Source organism: Oryctolagus cuniculus, chromosome 9 (genome assembly GCF_051225735.1).
Source record: "Oryctolagus cuniculus isolate XC-2025 breed Fujian yellow rabbit chromosome 9, ASM5122573v1, whole genome shotgun sequence".
NCBI classification, from domain to species: domain Eukaryota; kingdom Metazoa; phylum Chordata; class Mammalia; order Lagomorpha; family Leporidae; genus Oryctolagus; species Oryctolagus cuniculus.
In genome coordinates this window covers 127,045,667-127,058,256 of record NC_142875.1, presented here as the reverse complement: position 1 = coordinate 127,058,256, position 12,590 = coordinate 127,045,667, and the positions used below count along the sequence as shown (strand labels likewise).

The window sequence follows — 12,590 nt, the reverse complement described above, 5'->3', positions numbered from 1 at the left end:
ATTGGGGAGATTACTGTTTTATATTTTATGTTTCCATTTTTCTTTTGATGCCATTTTCCCACCCACTTGTTCAAGCACCCTTATATATTGTTGACAAATGCATTTTTTAAGTATACTTGAAAGTCACTGCTTCGGCTGCCTTGGGGGCAGTTATCCCAGGAAAGAAACGGGTAAGTGGACAATCATGATTTAATTCCATAGTTGCAGAGAGATAGAACATACGGCATGGGTGTCCCAGGGCAGCGTGGTGGTGGACTGGGAAAGTTTGGGTTGGATTCTAAGAAAAAAAGAAAATCCTGTTAGTACAATGACTTTTAAAAAGGGGTTTCAATGGCTTTTGTGCTAATTGAAAAAAATCCATATTAACAGAATCAAAGGGGCAAAGGAGTGTGAGAGCTGGGCATTTATTTGTGGAAGGGTTGGGGAAGATGTTTACATTTGCTAGAAGACCTGGCAGGCCTAGGAGGGAGGCAAAGAACTTTGACCTAAGCAAGAATTCACATGACACAGCACAGTCAGAAGAAAGTTAATTGAATCAGGCCTTTCAGTTCAGGTTTCTAAAGAGGAGGAGAGAGAAACAGAAAGAGAGAGTCTTTGGAGATGGTCTGGTGATGAATTATTTCCTAAAGAAGACACCCATGCTGTGGTGGGGGAGGGAGTTTCTGGGGAATGTCTCCTCTTTGCAAAGCAAGCACAAAACTGGGACCGTAGTCTCTCAGGAAGGGTGAAGAATTCGGATTTTTTGGTGGAGTTTGATTTGAACACAGTGATAGGGATATGAGTAAAGATTTGCATGAGTATATAACCAGTCAGTCAGTAAGTAACGAGGACCTGCTTGGTCTAGGGAGCTCTGGATGTCTGAGCTCTGGATGTCTGAGACTTATGGGGGTGTTCAGCAGGGTCCCCATGCACAGTTCACAGGGTCCTAAAAGCCAGAGAGCATGCACACAGACGGATATGAAGCAACAAAAGGGGCCGGCACTGTGGTGCACTAGGTTAACCCTCTGCCTGCAGTGCCAGCATCCCATGTGGGCGCCAGTTCTAGTCCTGGCTGCTCCTCTTCCGATCTAGCGCTCTGTTATTGCCTGGGAAAGCAGTAGAAGATGGCCTAAGCACTTGGGCCCTGCACCCGTGTGGGAGACCAGGAAGAAGTTCCAGGCTCCTGGCTTCAAATTGGCCCAGCCCCAGCCATTGTGGCCATTTGGGGAGTGAACCAGTGGATGAAAGACCTCTCTCTCTGCCACTCACTGTAACTCTACTTCTCAGGTAAATAAATAAAAATCTTAAAAAAAAAAAAAAAAAAAGCAATATGGTATAATGAGGCAAGACTCTCCACAGAGAGAAATGGTTTTTCTAATTTAGGTAGCAAGGCATGAATGCATTCATTTATACAACGTGTCAGCAAATGCTGGTAGTGTGTTTTGTGGGGGAGTAGTATGTTTTTCTGTGTCCTGAATCATGAGAGACGTTAGTGAAGAATCAAGGGGGAATAGGGAGAGCTAATTCTGATGGTCCTGTGAGGAATAAGATGCGGTCATCATCAGTGAGTTGGGTTCAAGGACTCCACTCACGTGAAGTTGACAGCCAGAGCAGACACATGGAGTTGCAGATCAAAGCTGACATTTCCAGAACTGGAACAGGAGGATGCCGGGGACAACTGGGCACCTTCTCGGAGGCCCCCGGCCTGGGAGGCATGGCCATGTGCTCAGTGTGCGTTCCTGGTTCAGTCTGATGCTAAGGGAACGCGTTCTTACAGAAACAACAAGTATCAGTAATGATGCGGATCCTATGAGTGCCAGTCCAAAACAAATTTTTTTTCCTTGAGAGTAAATTATGTCCTAGTTGGCTGTGGTTGTTCCAGTAACCTTCCTAGATCTGCATGTTATGTTAACCAAAATGCAAAAGGCCCCAAGTCAGACACTTTTTGGGCTCTGACAGGATGCTGGAGGTGGAAAACTGCACCCTGACCCTCCGTGGTTGCAGCCACAAAGCAGGCTCAGTGCAAATACTGTGTAGAGTCATCTTCAGCCCTTGTGGCTGAGTGTGTAGGAGACACAAAGGAGTTGTGAGTTAGGCTTGGTCCCCACCCTCAGATCTCTTACATGCGTGCAGGTGTTCTGAAACACTCGCCCTCCTGGGCATTTCGGATGAGGCGTACTCAGCCTGCACTTGAGTTCCATCCAGATACGCGCACTGATTTTTTCCCCAGCATTTGAGCATTGGTTGGAGGCTGTGGTTCCCAGTGACAGCCAGGGCCACCTCCATGATGGAGATCCGCCCCTGGAGGCTGGAGGACGCGTGTTTGCGTGCAGGTTTGTCTTGTGCCAATGGAGCCACTGCCCTGCTGCTTTCCAGGGCTCTCTACTTGAGCCCGTGTTGTCCCCGAGTCAGGTTGCACTGGCTCCGATGGGCCGCCCCCCACTGCTTCCTGTTCCCTCCCTCCCAGAAACACGCCATGTACGCTCAGATCTCTCTGCCCCATCTGATGCCCCACCAGCAGTGCCTCTGGCTAAGTGTCCTGGCTTAGGCTTCACATTCCGGGAAATCCGTGTGTCCCTGGATTCTCAGACGCCCAGGGCAGCCGCTCCAGGAAGCCATTTCCAGATCCTGCAGTGAAAATTAATCCCTTTGGCCGTCCCCTGGCAGTGGTTCCTCCCTTTCTGATGCATGTGGCTGCCGTGCGTGGAGTTTAATACCCTGCCATTCCTCCCGTCCAGCTGCCGAAGTCCTGGAGGCGGCTTTTATCCCTTTAGCTGGCGCTGTAGCTGGCAAGGAGGTGGTGCTTGGGAACTGCTTAGTAGCTGGAAGAAAACACATAGTTTCTGACCACAGTGATGGTGATCCAGATACTTAGTAGCTCTCTGACCCTTTGTCCTAAGGCCTCAGCCCAGCAGGGGTATGCAGAAGGTATTCAGTGTGTGCTTAGAGGTTTGGATAGGCAAGAGAGCCTGTCAGTGTTACTGCTGACATTTCAACACCTTCTCTGAGCTTCTGTACCGAGGGACACTGCATTCTTCAGATCCAGGCACAGCCAGCTGGCACATTCTGTCGCTGCTGCTTCCAAGCTGGCTGCACTGTACGAAGCAGTTAATGCGTTAGTTATGCTCGTCCTGGTCGTGATCACCTCGTGCCCACTTGCTGCAGCCAGCGTTAGCTCGCAAGCCTTGACCTTGGCCACATCAGTTGGACTCTGATGAGTGCCTCTCTGGGCCCACGTGCTTGGCGCTGGCCCAAGAATCTGGCAGGTGAGCTTGGCTCACGGTTTAACCTTCAGGAAGCCTTGGAGGTGATGCTGAGCTGGTGCGGGAGGGGGTGGTGCTGTTCCCTGGGCAGAGCTGGGCTTCCCCCATGACCTGTGCACCGTTGCTGCTTTACCGACTGTGAATCAGCCCAGCCTTGCCACCAACCACACTTGTGATTCGTGCAGTCTTGCTAATGTGGTCCCCACGCTCCTGATAGATACATGAATCGGTGAGCTGTGAGCCATGCAAGCAGACAGAAGAGGTGCAAGCTTTTAGCTTGCTCTTGCCGGAGCAATTCTTTGGCCCTGTCCACGTTTTTCCTGGTGTAGGTTGGCCTAGAGTTTCTGTGTGTGACTTGTGACTTGCTGTCAATCCATATGCGCGCATATCGTTGAGTTACTTTTTATTGAGATTGTAATTAATACATAGTCAGAATTATTGAATAATCAGGTTTCATGAAGACAGCAGGCATGTAAGCCTTTAAGGGACATGGTGATGTCCATCGCCATGCAGGAACACCTGTGTACATGCTGAGGTTTCTGAAAAGAGAGGATAGGGCAGGGCTGTGTGGCTGTCATCTCCTACATGACAGCATCGCACGGGGTGGGGTTGGCATTTGTCCTGTGTCTCCCTAGGATGCCGGAGAATCCTGTGTGCGAACCCTGCCTCCGTCCTCTGCGTCTGTCCCCGGCTCACTGGGAGCGCGGGGTGTGCTCCCCTGTGGGGGTGCTTGGAGGCGCAGCTCCCATGTTTTGCACTGTTTCGCGCACCTGCTGTGGCCCACAGGCCCTCTGGGACATGGCTGCTGCTGTTTCCTGTCCATCTCCTGGGAGCTGCCCCTCATTGCCCTGTGTGACCTTCGCTTTGAGGCATTTTTCTGAACTCTTCCCCATTTTGCTTTTATCATATTGTTGCTTGAGTTTTAAAAAATTAAGGGAAATGCTCTTAGGTTGTAAGATGAATGCAAACATTTATCAAGAGTCGTTTCTCGCCTGCCTTCTTCCCTTCAGTGCTCTTCTGCAGTAGCACTGCCTGGAAGTAACTTAGATGTTAGTCAAGTACAGACAGTGAGAGCCTCAGCTACCTTCAGATGCACTTGTTTTTAACATTTGGCAAGTTGATTTTGTTACTCGTTTCTGTCTCCCTCAATATGTTATATAAAGTGTTATTTATTACTTGAGCATCTGAGAGTAGGTTGCATAATTTGTGTTCCTCCATACCTTAATAATTTAGTTGTTTATATTCTAAACCAGAGTATTAATCATACTTTTTTTAGTGTTCTGTACTTAGGAGTAGTTATTCATCTTCATTGTTTTTCTACAATTTATGATAAAATATATGTAATAGAGAATTTTATTAATATAGTGATTATGTTCTGTATTATAAATATAAACATAATTTATAATTTTAATATATTTTATGATTTATAGGTACAGTATACTAAAATTTTTACAACACAAATAAAAATGTGAAGGCATAAATTATATATTAGTATATAGTACTCAATATGAAAATTAAAATATACATAAAATAATAATTCATAAATATATGTTGAGTATATTATACATATAGTCTATACTAATAATATTATAGATTATAATGAGTTATGATTAGTAATCTGATTTAATACATAAAATATACAAATTTAAAGTTACAAAATATTCATCTAGATTTATCGTGTTTTATAATTAATCTGTTGTATATTTTGGTGTATTTTTTTAAGATTTATTTATTTATTTGAAAGAGTTACAGAGAGAGAAGAGAGGCGGGGTGGGGGTCTTCCTTCTGCTGGTTCACTCCCTAGTAGGCAGCAATGGCCGGAGCTGCACCGATCTGAAGCCAGGAACCAGGAGCTTCTTCTGGGTCTCCCACATGGGTACAGGGGCCCAAGGACTTGGGCCATCTTCTACTGCTTTCCCAGGCCATAGCAGAGAGTTGGATCGGAAGTGGAGCAACCGGGTCTCGAACCAGCACCCATGTGGGATGGCGGCGCTTCAGGCCAGGGTGTTAACCCGCTGTGCCACAGCGCCAGCCCCTGGTCTATTGTTATGGGATACTTCTCATCTGAATTTATCTGCTGTTTCACAGTAATTGTATCTGAGTCTGGTTACCTGGCTGGAATACTGTATAGATGATGTGTGCTTCTTGGGGATGGAGATTTGCCTTTTCATTCCTCGAAGCACCCTGCGTTTTCTCTGAAGTGTGATTCTTCTGTTTTTGTTTCTCTAATGATTAAGTGATTGGCGAAGACACCTTTTGAAGCTGTGCAGATACTTTTGCCTAAAAATTCCTGGGCCACCTGCCTGGCTTCCAGCTCCTCTACTGTATGCACATTCATTAACTGGCTTGAAGATTTTTGTTTTTATTTTATTTGGAATGCAGAGAGAGGCAGGGAGAGCTCTTTCATGTCCTCATTTACTCCTCCCTTGTCCTCTGCAGCCAGGGCTGAGCCACACTGAAGCCAGGAGGAGCAGGAACTCCATCAGTCTCCCATGTGGGCAATGCACTTGCCTGCTTCGTGCAGTTCTGGACTTAGGTCAATATCCATCCATCTGCTTATTCATGTGTTTATTTGTAGGGTGAACTGATGGATTCTGGTTTTTTTCCCCAGTGTTTTATAGCATATTCTTCTTTCTTGTGACATTGAAACTGCCTATGATTTGATCAATAGGAAGTGCGTGTCGTTGGCTTCTGTGTCCTTTCCGCTGTCGTTTTTTGAGCACCTTCTTGCTGTTGTGAGAACAGGATGCAGGCTCCTCTTGGATCTCCTGCGCCAAGCCCTGGGATGACTCACTAAGAATTGCACCCGCCCGTGGGATGTCTCCCCATGCCACAGCAAAGAAATGGACACATGCATGGAGTGCCTTCCAGGGCCACTGCTGAGATAGCCAGACACACATGGGAGGTCTTCCCGTGCCTTAGCTCGGAAACCGACACACGCGTGGATTCTCTCCTGTGCCACCGTGGATGAGAAGTCTACACTGCATGCTTGCACATGGACACACACATACACACACCTTTGTAGCGATCATAAGTTCAAATCTACTCCCCTTCTTCTCAGAAGCATTGATTCCTCAAAAGCAGCACTGGTTTCCCAACTTAGTTCTCCCTAAAACTCTGTTAATGTTCTTTTTTCTGTTAGCACCAAACAGTAGCATAGTGTCTGGTATTCAATTATTTCTTCAAAACACTTTTTAAAAGTAAATCAGTAAGTGAACACTTTTTTTTAAGAAGAAATGAAGATATATTTTATTTATTTGGAAGGCAGAGTGACAGAGGGAGAGGGAGAGGGGTGGCAGGACAGGGTGGGGGAGAGATTGAATGATTTTCTCTCTGTTGGTTCACTTCCAAAATGCTTGCAGTAGCCGGTGTTGGGCTAGCCTGAAGCCAGGAGCCATGAACTCCATCCTCATCCCCCATGTGAGTGGCAGAGGTCTAAGTACTTAGGTCATCCTCTGCTGCTTTCCCAGGCAGCTTAGCAGGGAGCTGGATCAGAAGCAGAGCAAGCCGGAACTCGAACCAGTGCTTATGTGGGATGCTGGTGTTACAGGGGGCGGCCTAACCCACTGTGCCACAACTCCGGCCCCAGTGAATGCACTTTGGTGCTGTGAATTGACCTTCGCTGGAAGAGAGGTTAAGAAACAAAGTGTGAGCCTCTTACCTCTTCCTTCCTCTCCTCCTCCTCCTATAAAGTTATTGTTAAATATACTTGATAATCAGAAGTGGTTACTTTTGTACCAGTATATGAGGAGCAGTGTGGTTTCTGTTTTATCCTGCCTTTCATAGATCAAAACACAAATACGTTTCTATGATGATTTTGTGAAGATTGTTTTCTGAGGCTTTTACTGTTTGTTCTTGAACTTCCCAGGTGGCCGGGATTGTGGGCAGAGCGGATGTGTTGGCGTGCCTGCTGTTCCTGCTGGCCTTTCTCTCCTACAATAGGTATGTGATTCCGTGTGTGCCAGGCACCTGTTCTGGTAGAGGAGGGGCTGTGGGGCCATGACAGGCTCGGCGAGCTCACTGGGGACCAGGGACAGCAGCCCTTCCTTTTCCCAGTATCCTTGGAGAATAGCAGATCTTCCCCCTTTGGGTCCTGTCTAACCTGTGCCCCCACATATTAGAGAGACTGCTTTCCTGGGGTGGGAACCCAGGCTCTAGCTTCTGCAGTCTGCCTGAGCATGGAATTTGGAATCTTAGCTCTGAAATGAAATAGTCCAGGTACACTCCTTTCTCGTCATTGCCCACAGTTTGTCTGACTTCTCCTTTTCATTTTGGCCTTGCATTTTTTCTTTTCCATTCTGTAATGTCCTCACCAAAGTAGCTGAAGGCTTAAATACCAAGCCTGGGTAGAAAACAGCATTGCTAAGCCCCCTTTCCACCTCACACAACCTTGCATCAAAATATAGAAGTTTTTCTGCTTTGGGAAACTGAGAAGCAATGAACTGATTTCCCATGATGTGTGTAACCCAGCCTTCTCCCTGGAGATCAGATTCTCACTCACCCAGGGAGTGGGGCAGTTCGGACAGAGAATGAATGAGGCAGAGAGCTCAGGGCACGGCAGAGAGAAAGGGGGCAGGTGAGCCGCAGGCTGTGTGGTGCAGAGATGCCTGGTTAAGGGGCTCTGACCTTGATCTTTGGATCCCTTGGAGGGCCTGAGATCTTGCATGGCTCTGTGGCTGTTTGAGGAGCACTGTTCCAAACCAGTGATGCTGCCAGTGGCTTCGCTCCACAGGAGACATGTGGCCATATGCAGAGACCTGTGTGATTCAACAGACAAAGCGGTACCACTGATGCCCAGTGGAGACCAAGGATGATGGAATACTCCCATCCAAGGGTGCACAGGGCAGCACCTGCGGCAGAGAACTGCCGGGCAGGAAAGTGCCAGCCGTGCTGAGACCGCAGAGCCCTGGCGGGAACCAGTGTGGGCCTTGGGAAAAGAATGAGCTGGATTAACATCTAAGGATTTCCGACAGGCAGAGGTGTTTGTCTCTGTAGCTGCAATCTCTTGTATATGGCTCCTTGGTGTTCCAGTACGTTCTTCGTGTGATGAAACCATGTTGCGAAATCTGAAAATCGAAGCCCAGTTTAACAATTTCTGCTTACTGTGGTTTTGCAGCAGATTAGTAGTCACTTTGCAATGTAAACACGTTCTCAGGGTTTTTCTGGGATGTGGTTGGCAGCATGATGACGTCTGCAGTGTGTGTGCGTCTGTGATGCTGAGCTGGGTTTGTACAGCTTGTTGTTCATAGCACTAGCACTTTGCGAAATGTAACCTGCGGGTGGGCATTTAGCCTTGGGCTTAAGACAGCCATGCCTGCTGCAGAGGGCCTGCAGCTGGTGTCCAGAATCGGCTCCTGGCTGCAGCTTCCTGCCCGTGGACATCCTGGGAGGCAGCAGGTGAAGGCTCAAATAGCTGAGGCCCTGTCCATCACGTGGGACCTCGGACTGACTTCCTGGCTCGGGGCTGTGGCCCAGAGCAGCCTTAGCCATACAGGCTTTTGTCTACCGCGAGTTTTGTGTATCATTCTCTGCAGTTATTTTAAGACATAGCAATAAGGAGAAGACTTCAGAACCCCAGAAACCTTGGCCTTCACTTCAAAGGAGTGAGAGCCAGTGGTTGTGCACCTGCGGAAGCGAGCCGTGCAGTTTCCTGGTGGTGGGATCAGTTCTGTTTTGTAAGGTGAACGAAAGACTGTAGCACTGGATAGTTTTTGAAAACCCTTGGGGCCAGTATTGTGGCACAGGGAGTGGCCCCTGCCACCTACATGGGAGACCTGGGTGGAGCTCCAGGCTCCTGGCTTCAGCCTTGCTCAGCACCAGCCATTGTAGCCATTTGGGAAGTGAACCAGTGGATGGAAACAGAGCCTCCCCCCACCTGTAATGCCTCTCCAGGAAACACATATTTAAAAAATTCCTGTTGGAGATTAAACTGCAAAATAAAGCTGTGCCTAATAACACGCTTAACAAAAGTAAAAAATTTAAATTGAGCTTATCCGAAAGAAAAGGTTAAAATGTCTGTAGTTTTATCACAGGGGGAAATAAAGATTCTGTTTTGGTAATGTGCACTGATTTCTCTGTTGTATGTGTAGAGGCGTATAAAACATTCTAGACGAAAATGTTACTGAGGGTGATAGACGCTGGGCTTGTAGTAAGTCATTGGTTTAGTCGGCCCTGCAGTGCTCACATGGCATTTCACACACAGCAGAACTCAAGCGCAGAGAAACAATGTATCTTACCCCGTGTTACTTGGTTACCTGCAGAGCTATGATCTGAATCCAGGTTGCTGGCTCTAGAGTTTATGCCTATTGTTAGGAACCTGTGTTACTCTCTTGAAGTATGTTTAATTAGCTGGCTTTGCATGTCACCAGGTAAATCTCTACGGTAGCATCTTCAGTGGCTTTTGGGTGTTCATTTATTTGCATATCCTATTTTATCATCATCTTCATATCCCACATATAGGTACCAAATTCAGTACAACAGGGCAATTACTGTTTTCCATCTTAGCAATTTTATTTTATAAGGATTCATTGATTAATTTGAAAGGCCAAGTGACAGAGATAGAGGGATCTTCCATCCGTTTGTTCACTTCCCAAGTGGCCACAATGCCTGGGGACTGGGCCAGGCTGAAGCCAGGAGCCTGGAACTCCATCTGGGTCTCCTTGTGGGTGGCAGGAGCCCAAGCCCTTGGGCCGTCCTCTGCTGCCTTCCCAGGCACATCAGCAGGAGATGAATCTGAAGAGAGCAGCCAGGACTCAGACTGGGGCTAGGCTAGGGATGTGGTCTCGCAGGCAGGAGCTTACCTCGCTATGCCCTGTCTTAGCAATTTTAAATACTTGCACGATGACCCGTCTTGAAGAAGCCTTTGGTCGCCTGCTTGAGTACTTAGAGTACAGTGAAATTGGCACTAGGTCTCGCCTTTAGACAGTGACTCCCGTTCCGTGATCTCGCACCTGTCCTGCAGGAGTCTGGGTCCCTGTCATGCTGCGGGGTGTTTTCCTCCCACGGCTTCGCCCGCCTTCTTGCTGCTCAGTCTGTTCCTGGGGACCTGCGCCATGCTGGTAAAAGAGACGGGCCTCACTGTGTTCGGCGTGTGCTTGGTTTACGACCTCTTCTCCGTCTGCCACCAGCAAGAGAAGCCGTAAGTCATTTTGGGGCTTTGTTATCGCACAGTGTGTGGACAGGAAAATGCTTAAATCGATGACTTCCGGACTGCCAGTTGCACGGGACAGTAGCACCACACCTGGTTCCGTGTCATCTCACCTTAGCCTGTCCTAGAATAAACCAAGCCTTATTTCATTCAGATGCATGCGTTCTGTGTGTTGAGACTCTTCTCACTCTTAGAAAAATCAGTGAGGATGGTCAAGTTCTTGTGAGCTGGAAGTTTGGAATTGCAAGGTCTCTCTGTGTTTGGTGCGGGTTTGCATGGTGGGTGTGATTTGGCTGCATGCTCCCGAGCAAACCTTGGTTCCTGAGCAGAAGTGGTTTCTCTGTTGTGCGTCAGTGGGCGCTGCTAGGATGGGGCCTGTGTCCTGCTCTGAGAAAGGTGCTGCTTTTCCTGTGGGTTTCAGGAGGCAGCTATTGGACTTCCTCAAAGGGCCGGTGAACTGCACCCTGGGCAAGCTTGTTTGCTAACCTGTTTCCATTTAAAACATGCTGGGCATCTGCGTTTGATGCTGTGGGTCACAGATGAGACAAATACCCAGGGCGTATTGGGAGTTCAAGCACCTATTGTAATTTTCTTCCCCTTTCAAATCCATACTTAGCAGCAATTTCACAGGCAGATGCTGCTTTTCAGTAATTACCAGGCCATTACATTTGAACTTCTGAAACGTGTCTGGTGTGTTCTCCGGCCCTGTCACGTGGAGAATTGTTGGTTTTTTTCGTTTTTATACTGCTTCGCTCGAAGGCGAGAGCAGTGCTGATGTGATGTGCCTGGGAGAAGGCGTCGCTTGCTGATCACCTCTGTGCCTGGGAGCGTGGTGCTTGGAGATCGTAGGTGTGTGCTCCGTGTGCTGCCTGTGCATCGCAGAGGCGTGGACAGGGAGGGGGCCCACATTCAGGCCACATGTGCCCTGAGCCAGAGGACCCGCCCTTGGCTTGAGTAAGGGGCCTTTCCTCTTTGTCCTCTGAACCAGCGGGGGTCAGGTGTTGCCTGCTACCTGCTCAGAAAACAACCTTGGAGCCTCCACCTTGTCTCTGCCACCCTGCCTCTCCCTCGTGGTCTCCCCGTGGTCGGCGGGAGGGTGTGATGGGGCTGCGGACGCGCCCACGTGCTGTGGTTCATGGCCTTGGCCACGTGGTCCTGTGGCTGTATTCTCTCCTCTTCATCCTCTCGCTGTTGGGCCAGGTGTTTCTCGGAGGAGGTAATTCTCCCTTTTCATCCCTTGGCGATCATGCCTAACCCTCATCGTACTCACTCTGAGAGAGATATGGGGGGGGGGGCTGGCACCGTGGCTCACTTGGTTAAACCTCCGCCTGTGGCGCCGGCATCCCATATGGGCGCCGGGTTCTAGTCCCAGTTGCTCCTCTTCCAGTCCAGCTCTCTGCTGTGGCCAGGAGGGCAGTGGAGGATGGCCCAAGTGCTTGGGCCCTGCACCCACATGGGAGACCAGGAAGAAGCACCTGGCTCCTGGCTTCGGATCAGTGCAGCGCCAGTCATGGCGGCCATTTGGGGAGTGAACCAACGGAAGGAAGACCTTTCTCTCTCTCTCCCTCTCACTGTCTGTAACTCTACCTCTCAAATAAATAAATAAAATCTTGAAAAAGAGAGAGAGAGAGAGAGATACGGCTGCTCTTACAGAGCTTCAGAGCTGCATGGCTCCGAGTCTGGGTGCGTGTGTTTTTTTCTGGTTTTTCCTAAAACAGCTTTGAGGTCTCAGAGCCAGGTGTGTTGCCTACAGAGGCCTTCATCCGTCCTCCAGCCTTTCCTACCCTGCAGGAGACTCATCCCCTCCCTACCTGGCCGAGAGCAGACAGATGAGGCTCCTTCCCCCAGGCGCATGTAGGACACGGCGGGAGACAGACACCGCGGGGGTCATGGGGTCCAGGAGGGCGAAGCTGTCACAAGGAGCTGCTGCAGGCTCGGCCCTGTGTGTGTCACTCACAGCAGCCACTGTCCTTGCCTCACAGAGAGAGACAAGGACAGTAACTCCCCGCAGTCACCCCGCCTGAGTGTGGCACCATGTGCAGATCTGCAGAGGCCCCCAGCACCCTGCCTCTGAAGAAGGGACACAGGACAGGGCCTTGGGAGGCCTCCCAGGATGCCTGCTGCTTCGACAGTGACTCCGGCTCTGGTCTCCCCCATGCTGGAGGGTCACACGCCCCTTTGATAAGCTCACAAGGATGTAT

The 12,590-nt window shown here is 49.1% G+C and overlaps 1 protein-coding gene across 5 annotated transcripts in view; it reads left to right on the top strand.

Annotated features, from left to right (window-relative positions):
- Positions 1–12,590, top strand: part of TMTC1 (transmembrane O-mannosyltransferase targeting cadherins 1) — a 256,056-nt gene that overhangs the window by 19,277 nt on the left and 224,189 nt on the right. For all 5 annotated transcript variants that reach the window (XR_016213670.1, XM_070049600.2, XM_070049599.2 and 2 more), the window contains exons 3-4: positions 7,111–7,184; positions 10,204–10,380. Coding sequence is in view for 4 of the 5 variants with exons in the window: in XM_070049600.2 (XP_069905701.2) it covers positions 7,111–7,184; positions 10,204–10,380 (251 nt within the window). In the remaining variant the exon portion in view is untranslated. The remainder of the gene's footprint in view (positions 1–7,110; positions 7,185–10,203; positions 10,381–12,590) is intronic.